Source organism: Falco punctatus (genome assembly GCF_963210335.1).
Source record: "Falco punctatus genome assembly, chromosome: 1".
NCBI lineage: Eukaryota > Metazoa > Chordata > Aves > Falconiformes > Falconidae > Falco > Falco punctatus.
In genome coordinates this window covers 24677436-24695826 of record NC_137580.1, presented here as the reverse complement: position 1 = coordinate 24695826, position 18391 = coordinate 24677436, and the positions used below count along the sequence as shown (strand labels likewise).

General features: G+C 42.2%; 1 protein-coding gene across 2 annotated transcripts in view; it reads left to right on the top strand.

The window, feature by feature from the left end:
* The window catches only part of ADAMTS3 (ADAM metallopeptidase with thrombospondin type 1 motif 3), a 138432-nt gene that overhangs the window by 10024 nt on the left and 110017 nt on the right, over positions 1-18391 (top strand). For both annotated transcript variants that reach the window (XM_080408303.1, XM_080408302.1), the window contains one exon: positions 5395-5795. In XM_080408303.1, the coding sequence (XP_080264429.1) occupies positions 5395-5795 (401 nt within the window). The remainder of the gene's footprint in view (positions 1-5394; positions 5796-18391) is intronic.

Genomic DNA, 18391 nt, shown 5'->3' with positions numbered 1-18391 from the left:
TCTAGCACTGAAGTGTACTGCGTTGCCTCATCCCTGTTGAGGTGCCAAGTTGTGGGGGAATTCTCAAGAAAACCATCCCCCTTTTCTATCTTGTCTTTCTCGCTAGGCATTTCTGCCACCTAAAGGCAGCCAAATACAGAGTGAATGGTAGTTCTGAAGAGATTTAGGTTGTTGAGAGGGACCAAAAGTGCTTCTTCATTTCTGGAAACCAGCAGCCAGTGACAAAGGCAGAAAACAGTGGTGGCAAAACCCTAGCTAGGGTCGTCTTGTTTGTCACTGCACCGTCTTGTCTTGGTGTTAAGCAGCACTTTGCTAAGTGACAGGAACAGCTCTGTGCTCATCCTGTTGTGGTACCTCTGGGATAGAAGGGTAATCTCTCAGAACATGAGACACCTTTTTATTGAATTGCTGTCCTCTTAATTCCTATAGCAGCAAGTAATTATTTTTTTCCCAGTACTTCCACTGCAAAGCTGGATGTCTGCCCTCCAGCAATCTGATTATATCATAGCTTGTGAATTCCTTTCAGAAGAGGCAGGCACAGTGATGTTCTAGATGTGTTATGTTAGATCCAGTCTTTTTGCTGAGGTAGCTGAGCTTCCAGACGTTAGAAGCCACATTTGGATACATCCTCCAAGAGAGGAGGGGGAGCTCTGGAAGCTGAGAGTAGCTCACTGGTCATCCCATCATGTCAGGGGCTCGGCATATGATGCTGGGACAACGTGGATGAGATGTTCTCAGGAGTTCCTGCACATATGTTTCTTTGTGCAGTACCCAGCATCTTCTCTGCCGAAACAATTGTGCTCTTGGTATAATTTTAATAGGTTTCCACATTGCTATTCCTAATTGAGAAATTTGCTAGCAACATAGAGAGGCAGGAGTGCTTACTGCACACAGTAATTAATCTAAGTCTCATTGCTGTGGCTCAGAAGATGTTTGGGAAAAAACGATGCTGCCAACACTTGCAGTGGACATAATTTCATAGGTCATGGTGACAGATGAAGGAGCTCCTGTGATCTAAAAATTACTTTGTTCACAGAAGTGGGTCCTCTGGCTGCAGTGCAGAAGGCTGGAAAAAGGAGAGTCCTGTTAACAAAATCTATTTACGTGCAGTGTGAGCCAAAAAATAATCAGAAAAATCAACACTCAGTGAGGTTTAAATACTTTTTAAAAGAAGAAAAAAAGTAATGTCTTAAAACTTGGGTAGCTTGGTTTAGACATAGAAATAATTTGTCTGAACTTTCAAAAATGTGTTCTTTTCCACTGATTTCAATTTAGACCGTGCTTTTGAAATTTCTCTTAAGTGGATGTTTATGCATTTGGAATTCTGCCGTGAGCAACCACATAAATGATTTTTGATCAATGTATTTCACAAAATTGTATGCCTAAAAAAATAATGCAGGTGATAAAGTCTAGGACTTTTGAACCCTCATTGTCCACAGTGGTTGTACAGTGCCAAGACAAATGATGTGAGCCAGTTGTACTAATTCTTCAGTTTCATGTGTATTTGAGGGAAAAAAAGTATGGAGAGCCCTCTTCTAAGGCATTCTCTAGCTAATTATGTTTTGGCACACAATGAAAGAATGTGATGTTCTTTCTTAAGTGCTTCCTTTCAACTTAAACATTGTGCAACTGGAGCAGCAGTTTAAAGCCTGATAAAAAAATGAAGAAAATTTGAAGTTAAGTGCTTTTTCTATTGCTCTGTGTTTCTTCTCTGATCCCTACTGTAAGCTTTGAATTAGCAGAACAGATTGACTCTGAAATTTTAGCGTAGGAAAGGGAACACCTACAGCTGGAATAGCATTTCCTAAGATCATACAGTCTGTGGAAAAAGGGTAGTATAAGTCAGTGGAGGAGTTTAGATGTCTTCAATATTCAGTCATGTCACATTTAATTTTAATTGCCTTTGAACAAAAGGCATTTCCTCTTCTAGCTCAGCATTCAGAGACTCTGGAAAAGGCTTTTGCTGACTCAAAACCTTGACAGTTCTTATTTTCCACCCTTTCTTCCTACCCTCTTGTGGCTAGCTGGCTGTTCTTGTTATTAGCAAAATAACTTTTTTTTTTGCCTCCGCACGTAGAAATCTGGGAATACTGCTGCAAGATGTGCAAAGCAATTTCTCAGTTGTGTGGTGAACTCAGAATTTGATCACCAGACTGTGGTCTCTGGCACTGAATGTCCCGCTTTAAAAAAATAATAAAATAAAGCCACAAAGAGGCGAGGTAAAAGGAGGAATGTCAGTCTGTGAATGAAATCTCATCGCTGAAGCGCAGGGAATGTGAGGATCTAGATTTTTACTTTGACCCAGTTAGGATGTACAACCCAGCCGCTCTGCCTCCTTGTCGTGACCTGGTGTCTAATTAATAAAAATGAGTTTAGAGTTTTAGTTTGGTCCCTTCTCTAAGGAGAAAGATTAGCAATCCTTACTCAGAATTCCCAGTGTTTTAGATGGGAATTATCTGAAGGATAATGTCCTAATTAGGATACTGATTTTAGAGCCTGGTCTTGTAGGTGTATTGCAGAACAGGTTGTGTTGGCTGCTACTGAAGAACACAAGGTGACTGCTGGCTGTGGGTCATGGAGTTTGTTTTCAGAACAATGGTCTTGAAAATGATAAGGAATTTTCACTTGCCTGGGATATTGTATTTGTATATTAATTTATAGTGCAAGAATTTATATGTCCACATACATCCTACTAGTATCATATGTTGTTTTCCTGTCAAATCCCTCACTAAGTGGCATAAAAGAAAACTGGGGAAATAACAAGTTATATGAAGCCATTGAATGTATGAGTGTCTTAAAATAAGCAGCCACTGCTACCAGGAGAGAGGAGCTAGCTACTGAGCTTTTTCTTTGTTAATTCTCAGTTCCAGCATGATTCACCCTGGGAGCAGGTAAAAATTAGCTCTTTTAATTAAGTGTATTTATTTGAGGAGTTCTCAGTGGCACTTTGTGGTAGCATCTGAGCTACCCAGTTGTGGAGATTTTTAAATGAAAAGTGTCAGTTGTATCACTCTAAGAGCTAAAAAATAAATATTTCTCTGCTAAGTGTCTTTTTAAGTCTCACGTGGTCTAATAGGCAGGTGATAAGATGTAGGCATTGCTCCAATTCTTGGCAGCGGTTTGGCCCACAGCTTGTCCTGGCCTGGGAATCTCTCTCCTTCTCCTTTAACAGGATGAAAATTGGACACTGAATGTCCTGATTACTTCCAGATTACAAAGGTCTTGCAGAAAAGATAAACTCATTTGATGGACTTGTTTTACAGTGATGTGAAATTACTTAAGGCAATGGGAAACACGTGTGTGTCCTGATGCAGGGCTGGAAATGAGATAAGCGATAACAGGAGAAGACCTTTCTGTGAGCAGAAGAGAAGATTCTCTTCCTTTTCTCATCAGTGCCAGAGAATAGCAGAGGGCGGAGAAGGAAAAAGTGACTCTCTTAGGTTAATAATGCTATTTTCGAGATACAGGTAAGGTACTACATAGAAAGAAGCTTTTCTGGGGGGTGTGGGGTATATTATATTCACTTAGGCAAATTCAGAACTCAATTCAAAGGTTTCCAGTAAGTTCATGCAGCTGCTAATTAGGCAGGAATCCTGAGCTGGCCGGTGAGAACCACAGAAAAATGATAGGCAAATGAGGCTTTCATGACTGCTCTTTTTCTCCTGTGGCATTGCTTGCATGGCCGTCGCTTCTGCAAGTTAGCTTTGGGGTAACTTCTGCTGGAAGGCAGTTTCCCACATCCTTGTCTGGCCACACCATTCAGGTGTCCAGGGATGCTCTGATGCTGGTTAGAAGTATTACAGCACTGACTTCCCCTTGGAAGCATGCCTTGTGTGTAGGACGTGTTGCCTTGGCTAAGGGTCCTGTCTTTGAGCTTCTGTTAGCATTGCCTGAAGGTTTCTTGAGAGCTATCAACAGAATGCAGTTTTGCTGTTTTCATGGCTTCTGTGTATTACAGTAAAGCACACATTTTAGGTACAAATTTGTCCAATTCTGTGTTGTGTTTTTTTAAAAAATAATTAGTTACTCTGTTGCTTTTGACCTCTGTTACTCAAGTTACACAAAGAGGAAGGGCAATAGCAAGTTACTGAGTAAGGGGATTTCTCAGAGGAGATCTATAGAGGGAATAGTTACTGCTTAGACTGCTGCTAACATCAATTAATTTATCAGTGGTATGCGATAACCACTGGATTCTTTTCCCTATTTCAGTTTTCTAAACTGCACAAATAGGTATGCAAATTGCAGTTATAACCAAGCATGGCACTTCATTTTCCAAATCTTACGAGAGTTCTTGACATGGGAGCAAGCAGTTCTGCTTAAGGTGTATGAAGGAGTTGCATGGCATTTCTTACCAGAGTATTCAAAAGGATCGTTGCCTCTTCTGCAGCTATAAAGCAAAGCTGAACCCCAGGAAACTCCACAGATAAATGTAAATTAATATTTTTTGGGTTTCTTTGTAAGTTTTATGAAAACAATCTTATAAAAGACCTGGCTCTTGAAAATTCTGGCATGTGGAGGGTATTTTGCATGTGCTTAGTGTGTATTCCCGCATCTGTGGTGAGTGTCTGCTTGAGGTGTGTAACTGGGCATGGCTTCTTGTGTTTGTTCACCTTGGTGTGATCCATATGCTTTCCCTGAGGTTGAAGCGGCCTTCCTTTCACATTATCCCTGGTTTGTTGTACCTTGCTTAATATGGGTGGACTTGATGATCTTAAAGGTCTCTTCCAATCCTAATGATTCTATGTTGATGTGTCAAATGCTTTTCTTCTTCTTTCTTACATGTCCTCTCAGTGTCTGCGTAGAAGCAGTACAAAACATTTTTATAGTAACGCTTGATGGTGTTAAGAGTCATAAGGGTCTTGCTGTAGGATACAGCAATTTATAAGCCTGAGGGTTCCAGCTAAAGAGAGCAGTGACGTGTACCTGGCAGTTGTATCTGTTTGCTTACAACCAGACTAGCTATCTAGTAGATACTTTAATGCACGTTGGTGTGGTAAATGGCACTGTCACCTGTCCTTTTAAAAAATGTACAGTTTTTTGTCGTTCTCCAGCTGAACTTTTTGGAGTGATATAGAGTAGCTCTAACAGGAATCCTAAATTGGGAATTTTGGAAGGGGAGATGCGAGGCTGAGGGTTCCTACACATCTGGCGTTGGATGTTAGGCCTGACCATGCAGTAACTGTGTTGTGTTATATTGTAAATGAGCTGCAGCTGGACTGCTCCCTGAATGAGCATAGCCTGTAACAGCCAAGGCAATGGTCTGTTGCATCCTTGCATCTACTGTTCGTTTTGGTGACACACGCTTGTGTGGCTGCACATCTGGTCTTCAGTCTTCAGGCTTGTTCTATGCTCTTGTTCTAATTTTAGTTTGGTTTTGGGTATTTCTCTTGGCAGAATTACGAAAAAGCAGACCGAGACCGTATGGGTTAGTGATTCCAATTAGTACCAATGCAGACGGAAGCTACATCTCCAATATCCTCTCTGCAAGTCATCAAAGAAGATCAACGCGGGAGGTATCCCAAAGCCCCAAACAGCTGTATTTTAATGTCACTGCATTCGGAAGGGAATTCCATCTCCGGCTGAAACCCAACACTCATTTAGTGGCTCCCGGGGCCGTAGTGGAGTGGTATGAAGACTCTGTTGAAGCTGGAAATGATGCTGGTAACACGAGTCAGACTAGAACAGCTACAGAGAGATTATGGAAGCGAGAGCCCCTGTGGACCAACTGTGCATATGTGGGAGACATAACTGACATCCCAGGAGCTTCTGTGGCTATTAGCAATTGCGATGGTCTGGTAAGGCTTGTTTAATGGCATTAATGTCTGGTGTTTTACCACATTATATACAGCTTTTGTTGCTTTTAACTACATGTTGCTAATGATATTAAAAGAACTTCATTTCTTAAATCCTTTAGAAAATGCCTCAGTACGTATTGATGTATACAGTCCTACTGCTTTATTCTGGGGTAATTTCTCTGAGTTTCATGGACAAAGTCCTTAATGTCACTGGTGTGAGAGACAGAAATCAAACCAATATTTTGTTGGTTTTCTTTTTTGCTTTTGTGAGGTGTTACAAGTGGGAAAATTAATAACCTGGTCATTTTAAAACTTAAATGATGAGCTTTTGGTGAGTGAATGTAGAATTTGGTGTCCGGATTGTCACTGTGTACTTCTTGGGTAGCAAAATTACGGGCTGCCCTCTAGTCGAAGGATAGCAACAGATTTAAGTTTTAAAGGGTTGGTTTATAAAATAAACATGCTTTTTGTTTTCTTACATGAAGTTTTGCTTCATCAGAAGGCATCATTCAAGTATTGAATGGTTCACACCTATAAATGGCTCATTTTCAAAACTGCGCTGCCCAGATTGCTGTGTTAGTTTAAAATGCATGGTATTTCATTGTGGCTTCAGCAGATGCTGTGACTGGCTTGGTACACAAATCCCATATTGAAAGACTGGGCATATATTGAGTACACATACCATTCATTAATTCAATCATGCGGTAAAGACAGCTAACAATACTTACCTTGTACTCCTGAAGTAGCAGGAGCAGTGGTGGGACGTGACTGCAACATCCAGGAAGATGAATTTAGTAGTTACTCTACTAATGTTCAGGAGAGGAATCCTATGAACAAGTCTGCAACATGTATCCCTTCTTGGAAAAGGGTTTCCCTCATTCCATCACATGCCATATGTTAATGATTTGATTCAATTTTGTGATGAAAAACGGCTAGCAAACCTCCTTGCCTCTGCAGCGTGCCTCGGTCACTGTATAAGTAATTGCATAAATGTCTCAAACTCCTACTTTGGAGCCTAGGGTGATGCACAACCAAAACTTTTTGACTTCCCTTACTTAAAGAGAGGAATTACTGCCGGTGTTTACATCTGAGATGATCAACTAATGTTAGTTTGGCATGTTTTGGTTGTTTTTGGGGTGTTTCCTAGGAGAATCTGTTGGTGGTGTGCTGTGTTCACAGATGCTGCGCAGACAGATATAGCTTCAGAGGTGGCTCTTACAATGAATGAGACCCCCGGGTTGGGAGCTGTTTTAGAGGTAATCCTGAATGAAGTTCTTGTGTTAAGTGAGACAGCATGTTAAGACAATAAATTGGATTAAATGGAATTAGATTAAGGAATACAGCAGCTTCAGCAGAGATTGCCATGTGGCTGACAAGCTGCTAGTGTTGTGTTTTCAGTTGAATAAAATGAAGTAGTTGCCGTCTTCACAAACCTCCACATGTATAAGAAGACAGCACATAACAAAGGAGTCCTAAGAACAAGAGGTTTCTCGGTTGTGTGGCTTATTGCCACTCTCTGTTCCCGTAACACCCAGGAGAAGCCATTCATGTGTTTTCCATGGTTTTAGGGACCAGACTAGGAGGACTGTGCTTTTTGGTTGAGGAGGAGAGTGGGTAAACGCTCCTGGGTCACTACTGTCTTTGTTCACCCCAACCCAAGCTGTTTTGTGCAGTCTTTGAGGGGCTTCTTCAAGCCCCTGAACCACCCACCATATGGCAGGGTTGGAAGCCAATGTTGGAGCACAGAATAGTGTGAAGTACCTTGCCCATGCTGCTTTTGCACCCATCTTGCCAGGACTCGAGCTGCTGCACTGCATTTCACTTTCCTGCCTGGGAACGCCTGGGCCAGTAGAGAGCCGCTGTGGTGGCTTTACTGCTCCCTGCTTCGGCCAACCAACATGAGAGCAGCTCACATGTTGAAAACCATCTTTTTGAGCACTTTTGCTTGCTTACTTTACCTAGCTGTTGTAACAGTCTTTTGGAGCTCTGAGTGTGAAATAAATAAATAAATAATCTTGAAGACTGATGGGATTTCAGATCTATTATTTTCTTCCTCCCACCAGCTCCAAGGTTAGCAGAAGTAACTTGAAGTTAGCATTTCTGTCTTCTTTCTTGCTGTACTATGCATCTCTCAACCAAGCTAGAATATTTGATCCTCAGTGTATCCTGAATATGTGAAAAGTGAGATAATATGGCTTAACAGAAACTGGAACAAGAGTGAGAAATTCTAGGACCAGGTGTCTGTTAGAAAGATATATTTTCAACTTCAAAGGAATTTAGATGCTCTCCAGCATAGCCAGCTAGGTTCTTGCCTTTTGGGAGAAGAAAGGGAATCACAGTGGTAGCAAGTCACTCAGTGTGTAGCTTAGAGAAGAAGTTTGATATTGTAAGTAACAGAAAAAGAACACTTGGCTTGCCACAAGTTGGCAAAAGACCTCACAAATTTTATTTTGTGCCTGAGGGGATTTTTAATTATAAGTCATAAGATGCTGGCTGATGGTGGGGCAAAACTGTGTACTGTGCTAACACATACTTCACAGACATTGCTGAATTTTGCATTCTTTAGTGTTTTCTCTTAGCACTAGATGTGTGGTTACAAGGAACATAAGGGTGCTAAGTTTCAATTTCTTGATCATAAATATATGCAATAATTGGCATTTGCACTAGTAAAGCAAGATTTTGCCCATGGTCTCTTCCTGAATCTAAACGTACATTTAAAAACCAAAATATTTGAACACTTTTGTTTTGAAATAGTTTACATATCTACTTCTGCAGTAAAAGTCATCTGCATGCTATCAGTTTTGCAAATTCCTATCTTCACATCTGCTTAATATCCCTTGAAAATAACACTGATTGTTTAAAAAATTGCATGCATGTGCATGCACTCGTCATAGCAAAAGAACAATTAATTAGTCATGTAGATGTTGTGTGTTGGTTTTGTTACTGTGTTTCAGAAAGCTGGTGCTTCCGCAGGTTTCCGTTGTGCATTTGTGCTGTTCTTTTGGTCAAAATAGCAACACTTATTGTCACGATATTTATAGTTTATCAAGTAATTGCCAGACTTGCAGCAAAACTTGTCACTGAGTTACAGTCATCAAGCGAAATCATCCTTCCAGTGTTCAGATGGCATGTGGAGAAAAGTTCTACATTGTCTCACTTCAGGCGGATTGTGCAGTCTGTAGTGCCTCGCAGAATTTGTCCTTCTGGTACCTGCTATAGTTACTGCTGCTTTTATCTAGTCTGTATGTTTGTGTTAGTAAAGCTTGCTCTGTGGTGGCTGGCTGTTGAAGTTCAGATGGTGCTGGCGTAATGCAGAAATGTCGGCCCAGCACTGGTAAGAGAAGAGTGTGGTGAAAAACCCAATGCTTTTTCTAGAAGTTTACCCTAGTGTTGTGCTGACATTCATCAGCTGAAAGCAGTGGCATCCTTGGGGTCTGTGGGCTTGAGAAATGGAAGCCTATGATCTCTTACCAGAGGAGGGTAAAAAGAGAAAAGCTCTTAATAACTTGGATCTGCTGATGGTGAAATGGTAGTTTCACAGTCCGCAGCCTAGATTTAAGTCCACTGATCAATCCCTTGCCCTTTTTTTATTTGGCTTTGGTTTAGTTAGTGTTCAGAATATGTTGTAATGATGGAAGGACATACAATTGTGTGGGCATGACAAGGCCAGGCAGAAGGCTCTGCTTACCCTGACAATGCTTGCAGGGTGTGTGTGCTCCCCTCACATATTCATAGTCCTTAAATGCTTGCGTTCCTGTGTCTCATTTTTGTCTCCTTGCTTTTCCTTCCTCTTTAGTGCCTGTACAGTAACATCTCACCTTGGTACTCTTTTGCTGACCATCTCATTAGGCTCAGACTTACAAGGGGGAGTAAGTATTAGTAAAGGTTATGGCAAGCCTTCAGGCATGAGTTGCCTTGCCCCTTCCCTGTTTACATATGAGTAGTGTCTTCCCTTTTGTCCTCCACACAAAGATCAGATCATTCAAACTGTCATGAAGAACTTAATTTAATATACCTGATTTAGCATGTCAGATCATGATAAGGTGCCTTCTCTTCTGGATAACTGTGGGAATGTGGTTTATGTGTCTGTGCACTACATGAAATGTTTCATCTAACATAGATTCCTAAGGAAGGTACTTAGTCTACTCCCAGGTAAGCATATTCTGGACAGTATTTTTGTGTCTGACTCATGTGGTAGGCCTCCTGTTTAAAGATGCTACAGACGGTTGAAGGGCCTAACTATTCAAAAGTTAGTGAAAGTTTTCTGACCTTGTAATTCATTGCCAAGTATTGGTGCACATCTAGAGGAGCATATGGTTTAGGAAAGTGGGAAAATAACTGCAAGATGTTCAAGAAGGTGGAACTCAGTTGTTGGCAGGTGGCACTTTTCATGGGTTGCTTATGCCCAGCATGGTACTCTTATCTGCTGCGGAAGGTGCAGTAAATGACCAGCCTCCAAAAACCATTACAGGTGATTCAGATTGTAAATAAACAGAACACAGCAGACTTAGCTTTTAGAAATAAAAAAGTATAAAAGTTTGTATCCGTCTCTACCTTTTGTTGTAAAGGTGACAACTTCAGGTTCTCTGTTAGCTTTCTTCCTTTTGTAACAAAAGCCGGACAATTGTTGGTATGCAATGCCTTTAGATGGTACTTACACTTTGAGCTGTGTTTTTATAGACAAGTATCTCCTTGTTTGAGTTGTGATCTTGTTTATATTCACACATATGCAATGCCAGGTGGGAACGTTGGCTTATGTTTCTTACAGAGCGTTAACCTTGTCCTAAATGAAAGGGCCAGACCCAGTGCAATGAATCTTTAATCTTTGACTTCAGATACCCAGTAAAATGTGACCTCTTTTCTTTATTGGAAAACTATGGTCTTCAGGGCCAGGGCTGCACACACTCATTTGAAAGTACAACTGTTTGCAAATGGAGATCTTCACTAGTCTACCTGCCTTTTAGTGTTCAGCTGTCAAACCAAGGAAATCCTTGAAGACAGACCAACTGTCAAGAATAAAAACGCCCAAACCTGCTCAGATCTGTCATTTCTGATGTGTTGTTCCTCTCTTGCTTATTGTCATCCCATTTTTCTAAGGGTATTGAGACTTGAAGAAACTTGTATGCGTCTTTATGATCTATGCTTTTACACAAGTTCATGTGCAGCTGTCGGTATTTTGGGAATTTCAGCATATCCTCAGAGTTTGCTTTTGATTTTCTGACGCGAGTCCCCTAGCACAGACCTCTTGCAAGCAGGGACTCCTTAAATGTTAGCCTTTGCCTTTGTGTCTTAATTCCACCCTTTGTGAGAGGAAGCTGATGAGGGTTCCCTGCCCTCAGTGGTTCTGGCATTCTTTTCAGCAATGGTTATAGATTTATTTGAAGTGTCAGAATAGAAGGATGTACAGAGATGTGCACGTTATTTCCTTCTGCAAATATGTGTGAAATACAGGCTGCGGTATCCCTGAAGGTGTTTAAAAAACACATAGACATGGTGCTTAAGGACATGATCTAGTTATGGACATGGCAGTCCTGGGTTAACAGTTGGGTTTGATGATGTCAAAGGTCTTTTTCAACCTAAATGATTCTATGATTCTGAGCTAAGGGATACTTGCACAGAGACTTAAGCCTAGGTTCAGGAAAAGCCTTAAAAATACACTTAGGTTCAGTCATGCGGTTAAGTGCGTACTGGGATCTAAGCAGTTTCGGAGCATTTCGATTTGTTTCAAATGCTTTTTTATTACCATTTTGCCATCAAGACTGAAGTATTAAGACTCATTTCTTGTTCATGTGTTTGGTACTAATGCATCGTTTCAACATGATTTCCCCCAAGCTGGCAAACTAAATGGATAAACAGTTTTCTGGGAGCTGCTGGTGCCTTATCTCAGTGTATTAGAATAGCATTTTGCAAACACTTGAACTGCTGCTGAGCATCTAGTTACAGCATGTAGGATACTCTTGGTGAGGTTATTTCCAGCATCCTGAAGAAGAATATTAGGGAGCCACTGTTGAGCAGGGCTGCTGTGGGAAGGTGATCAGGGCATCTGGACTTCTTGGTGTGACAGCAGTGAGCATCTAGTGGGGTGCAGCTGTGGGTGCTCTCAGGAGGGCCAGGATGCACACTGAGGCTCAGAATGGGACTATCCCCTCAGTCCTGGAGGTCTCTCCCAGTCCAGGCTGGGAGCAGCGTGGGAAGCTCTGTGCTTCCACTGCCCAGGCTGCAGCCGGGTGGACATCTGGTAATCCTGTACCTTCTGGGAGTGTGAAACACAGGAAAAGGGAATAAATGGCTAGGGAGATAGAACCGTGTCCGGACTGTGCACTGCTCTGCCCAGATGGCAGCAGTGTCTTAGACTGATTTAATGTTCTTATATTCGTGTACCCTGCCCTATTGCGCACTTCCCACAGTAATTACATCCTTGCAGTGAACTCCTTTAACCTGCCCTGCCTGTTCTTACCACTTGAATTTTGCTATACTTGGCAGCCCTGCAGACTTATTAACTGGGCTTGATGGGTTGCAGCTGCCTCTTTGGATAGACAGACCCCATCTGGTAACCTCAGCCTGTCCTCCCTGTTTGACTGAGCAGCCTTTGGTCACTGTCAGGCTGGGCTTGGACTTCATCCCTGTCGCCTCTCCAGTATGCAGCACTTCCTACTAATAGAGTAGAGGCTAATAGAGACTTTTCAGATGTAGCAATCCACAGTAAAGGGATTTCTCAAAGTTCAGAAGCTCCAAAAACTTGGAAACCTAGTGCCATCATGTTGCTTATTTAGGACTTCAGGCTTCTTGCATAAAACACAGAGGGATGGCTTTTGAGAGGGAAGCTGGTGGTGATTGAAGTAAAATGGCAATGTAGTGTAAAATAATACAATGCAGAAATTCTTTTGTATGTCTAGTTTGCTTCTCCTTGAGATTCTCACTCAAAACAAGCGGGTGCATCATCCTTACTTTGTACCGTAGTCAAAGTTCATGCAGATGGTTCCTCAAGCTCCATTTATTTCTTCTTATTTGTTTTTGTAAGCTCTTCTAAGGAGGCCGGATTTGGGCTAACAATAGATGTGCCTCACTTCTCAGCCCTTGGGTCTCCTTCTCTCCTCCAGCCTTGCATATCTCCCATTCTCACTTAAAAGAAATTGCCCTTTCCACCATAAACCCTTCCTTTTCTTCCAAAGCTGTTATCGAAACTCATTTTTGTAAAGCTTTCTCTGTCACAGTAAAATGCCAAGAGAATTTCTGTCTGCAAGACGGATACAATGGGTAGGTGCATGAATTGCTTGGAGAGCATTAGCAAAAGATGATGTGAACAGGAAGAAGGTCTGAAGTCTTCCAAGTCCTGGCTCAGCTCTTGCCCTTCTCTGCCTCCTGCCCTGTTCCTTGGGGAACCTCAGCCTGTGACCAAAGTAAGAATAAACTCAATTGAAGAGAAAGCTCTTTTTTTAGAGGTGCAGGGAGACTCTCCTTGCTTCAGCAGGTAGTTGTAGAAACCTATTGTTTGTACCAGCTTCTGGCTGGCTGTTGAAAGATGGTGAGTGGGGGAAACCTCTGTGCTTTGTACTTGAGTGTACATAGTAGGAAGTAGTAAGAAAGGTTATGCTCAGAGTTTCCACTTGATTGTATGCTTTACATTTTCAAGGCTGATTGAACTGCTAATTCCTCCTCTGAAATGATAATTTTCCTATGGGCTGCAGCTCCCTCTCCCTTTGTTCCAAGGATTGTGTGGTCATAGGAAAAACTGAATAGATATACAGTAGTACTGTTATGGACTTAACATAGGCCAAATTGGGCCAAAATATAGAGAGCTGCACAAATATCTTTCATAGCACGGAAATATGTGATCAGTTTGGGTAATAGGTTTTCCAAATGGAAAAAGTTGTCATGTATTTTTAAAATGAAGCAGAAAAAGCCAGAGTCCTGATGGTCTTACTGACCTGAAGAGATCCCTTCAGGAGCTGTTGTTCTGCATGGAGAGGGATGGGAGCAGCCCTGTCTGCTTCTGCTTCCCTCTGTAAGAGGTGCTGAGAAGAATCCTGGCTAAGGAAAAATGGGGAGTGTGGCCTGATCTAGTTAAATAAATAAAACAGATGAAGTACATCATGCATTCCCCCCCATCATGGTCCCTGTCTGTCTGACTAATGATACAATGAAGGCTCCTGCTGTGGCAAAGAGTGTGGGGACTGCTGGGGAACATCAGCGGAAGGATTATAGATCCCTTGGGCCTTGGAGTGTGAAACAGGACCAAGAAAATCCCTTCTGAGAGATGGAATCATGGAAAAATTTGAGAATTTTTTTTTCTTTTCCTCTCTGGTAGCCTTCCCTAAGCGTGATTTCTCAGGGGGAGAAGGAAAGAGCAAGAACTGGGACTGTAAGCAGACTTCAGTGAGGTATTTGAAGTCTAACTTTGAAGTAACTCCATTTTCCCCCTCATCACTTTAATTATAGTAATTCTATGCTTAAAACTGGGCACTCATGATTCCTGACGCAACATGGTTCCTCCAGGGCCCCAGCCAGGGTTTTTCTGCAACACCGCTGTCCTATGGACATGGGAATTAGTCGAGGTGTCTGTACATGACACTGCAGAATCTTTTAAGGTTTTATTTTCTAGGAGCTTGACAGTCTCCTGTGTAAGCTGTCCAAAGACTAAGTTCCTTGTCCAAAGCTTTAAGTTCTTTGCTGTGGTGCAAGTGATGCTTAATCGGGGGGAAAAAAAAAGGCGGGGGGGGGGGAAGGGGGGAAACCCATTTCTGCTTGCTTAGTAACATCTTAACAGAAGATGTCTGTTTTAATAGTGTTTGTAGTTATTTTTGATTCAGAAATGAGGTTTTTCTTACTTAACAGCATATCCATTCCAAGATTAATGTATTTATGGATTCTTCCACATTATTAGCCAGATAAAATATGTCTGAACACATAAACTTCATGCTGTGTGCTTTTGGCTTCAGTAGCAGCACAAATAAATTCAAGATCGTGCAGATTTACACTGTATGTAAACCTACTAGGTAATAGTTATGTATGTATCTGTCTTAAATCTGGAGGGCTGTCCCAGCCTGGTTTTATTAAGATTGCTGTATCTGCTGTGAAGATGCTGGGATGGGTTACACTTCACATGTTTTAAGACAAGCCTTATATCGCCACACATGGTTTCCTAGACCTCTGTTACCAGAGAGAACTTTGCATCCCTTGCTTTATCAGAAAAGGTATTTAAAGTACAAGCCTACTGAGCAATTTTTTTTATGGTACTTTAATTGCCCTTGGATCCCTTCCCCATTTGCTCCTCCTGCACTATTCCAGTAATGCCATGGTGTCAGCTTGCTTCCCAGTTCCCCACTCGGGTGTCTGAGGGTGACTGTGTGGGCCCATGCATGTGTATATGGGCATGTATGAATATTTTATATATAGAGAAACCTTTTGCTCCTGAAGAGGAGTGTAGCAGTTAAACTTGAAAATAGCATTTTTTTAAAATTTATTTTAAAATATTTTTCATGTGGCATATTTTAAGGAAAGGAAGTCTGTGTAAAGTAGTATATTTTAAGTGTGCATTACTGTCTGGAGGTGCTGTGTCTTAAAAAGCAGAATGACTGTGTTCTTATTGTCTCTCTCTGCTTACTCTTCATTTCACTGATGGAATAGCTTACAGAGGCGAGAAAGCGGTTCATCTATGAAAGGGATGCTTGTTTATGGCTATGAATATGTGAAAATAAACATCTGTCATGTGTGGATTTGGACGGGTTTGAGTTTATATTCCAACAGCATGTCCCTACAGAACAGTTGTGGTTTTACAGCCCTTCTTGAGCTAATCTTAATGGAAAATAAATTTTGCTAAGCTCCTCCTTTGCCCTTTGTATGTAGAGTACACCTATACTAGTGTTTCTGTGGTGTGGGTACTCTGCAGAGGTGGGGAAAAAAATAGAAATTTTTCCTATTTCTGCATAATCCAACAAAAACATTATCCCATCATTTCACCCCTGGGATACCACTGGGTCTGCTCTTGAGTCCAGATTTTTCCAGACTGCAGAGCCCAGGGGGAGCAGGAGCAGGCGCTGAACACTTCACGGTCCCTGTCAAATGAGTGTGATGGAGTTGGCATAACTAGTGCTGGCTTTGGTGTCACATCAGTATCTGATCCAAAACCTTCCCAATATCGAGTGTCCTCATCCTGGCACTTGCTTTTCTTAAGTAACCTGTTTCATGAATAGCAACACAGTGAAATTCAGTACTCGTTTCATCAACGCTTATTCTGTGAGTATCACTGCAGAGTAAATAAATTTCTGCTGGCATTCGTGATTAGGTGGCATGTGGCTGAAAAATGAGGTTGGTCTGAGACTTGAACTGCTTCTACTTACTGGAAGAAGTTCCGTTAAGCTTTCAGGGTTTAGCAACAGCTTGCTGTAGCATCCCAAATGTAGCTTCCAGCCTCCTCAGGAGTAATTTGCAGTCACTCCATGGCAAAATCTATGATGAAGGGTATTGTAGGATGCATCCTTTCATAGTCTTCCCTTGCTGATGCTGTACCACCTTTGATTGTCAAGATTCTTAAGAGCAAAAGTCTTATAAGGAGTGACTGAGGGAACTAGGGTTGTTTAGCCTGGAGAAAAGGAGGCCCAAAGGGAACCGTTTCACTCTCTACAACTACCTGAAAGGAGGTTGTAGTGAGGTGGGGGTTGGTCTCTTCTCCCAGTTACCATGCAATAAGACAAGAGGAAACAGCCTCAAGATGTACCAGGGGAGGTGTCATTTCAATATAAGGAAAAAGTTTTTCACTGAAAGGGTGGTCAAGCATTGGAACAGGCTGCCCAGGAAGGTGGTGGAATCACCACCCCTGAGGTGTTTAAAAGATGTGTAGATGTGATGCTTGGGGACATGGTTTAGTGGTGGGCTTGGCAGTGCTGGCTTAGTGGTTGGACTTGATGATTTTAAAGGTCTTTTCCAACCTAAATGGTTCTGTGATTCTTCTGCTGTCTAAGACAGAGAGCAGGGACACATCACCGTGCCGTGGGGAGGCAGCAGGAGGCTTGGGCTGCTGAAGCTTGCTGCTGTCACCTAGGGCACTGCCATTAAAGTCCAGCCTCCAGGTTTTAGCTTTTTGGTGGATTGGAAGCAAGTCAGAATGTGGCTTGAGTTTCATTTTTGCTGCAGTTTTTAGTATTGATTGTTCTTGCCTTTCTTCAGCTTAGGCTCTCGGAGCAGGTATTTCAGACAGCAGAAAGACTTGTCCATTCCTGTTAATGGGGAGTGTTTTAATGAGACCTCGGATGAAAGTTCCTTAAGCTTCTGGAGTGAAGACATGCTCTGCCAGAGCAGAAGCAGCCTTTCTAGCCTGACTTAGGTCCTGCCACACTCCCCTCGAAATCACTGTTACAACATGTGGTTGTTGAAACCTTAGGAGACCATATCCCAAGCTGATGTTGTTCCTCAGTAGGTTCCTTTTCATCACCTGCCCTGCTTTGCTTGTAGACAGGAGATAGATGGAAAACCAGAATGATCTGTTCCTTCATGGCTGACAAGCAATTCAGAGTGGAGCCAAGCAGTGTAATTGGCAAGGGAGTGATGCCTGAACATTTGCAGACACTGCTGCATGTGCTTCTTGCGGTACCTTCTTGGAAGTAGTCCTGTGTCACAAATACCTTTCCATCAGTACTCCTGATGGCAGCCTTGTGTAGGCTCTCTGTTTTGGGAGCTGCTTGCCTGCCTGTGACACTTTCATTCCACAGGAGTAAATGAATTCCTGGCCACAACAGACGAGTTTGGGAGTCCTCAAATGACAGAAATGACTGACAAGGCACTTCTGGGGCAGTTTGGTTGACAAAGGCTAATAGATATCTACAATAGCCCAAAGATATATTTTGACCTTTGGGTTTCATGTCAGTTTGTAATTCTGGTCCCTTGGAGCAGTCAGTTGGCCTCTGAATTGTTTTCCCTGACCTAGAGCTTCATTCAGAGACCTGAGAGCAAAGGTTGTCTGAGGTTTGTCCCCTTCTTCTGATGGCATTGGACTGAAGAAATGAGCTCCTGAAGTAGCCGTGGACATACCCTGCATTGTGGGTATGCTGCCTCCAAACTCTCTTGTGTTCTCTTCCCTCTCTGGAGCTTATTTCTTCAGGACAAAATTCAGAACGTAGGTGGGATGGAAACTGCAAATTTCTTATGGGTTGTACATAGACATGCCACATAAGTCAGCTTGTTGCTTTCCTTCATCTGCAGCTCCCTCTGAAAGATCACCTGGCCTGGGGGGCTCTGAATGGAATGATTTTAAGGGATGGTGTTGTACAAGGTGCTGGAATTCCTGCCATTTTTTTCTTGGCAGGCTTGAAAGGCTGTTTCCCTCTTGGGAGTCCCTTCTGCAGATGGATCCTTGCAGGATGAAATAAGGTTGGAATGAATAAGGGAATAGTTTCCAGCAGCCTGCTCTTAAGTTACCGACACTGTCAGGTTTTGAGGTGGTGTTGGGCTTCTGCCTAGTTGAACCGTCCCTCCTATATCTGCGTCTTTTGCAGGAATGTGTTGCTTTAACCGTAAGTTCAAATAACAACTTTTTCTGGGGAAGGATCTTACTATTTCAGTACCTTCCCGAAGTGTTACTGAAGGATTGTGTTTCAGGT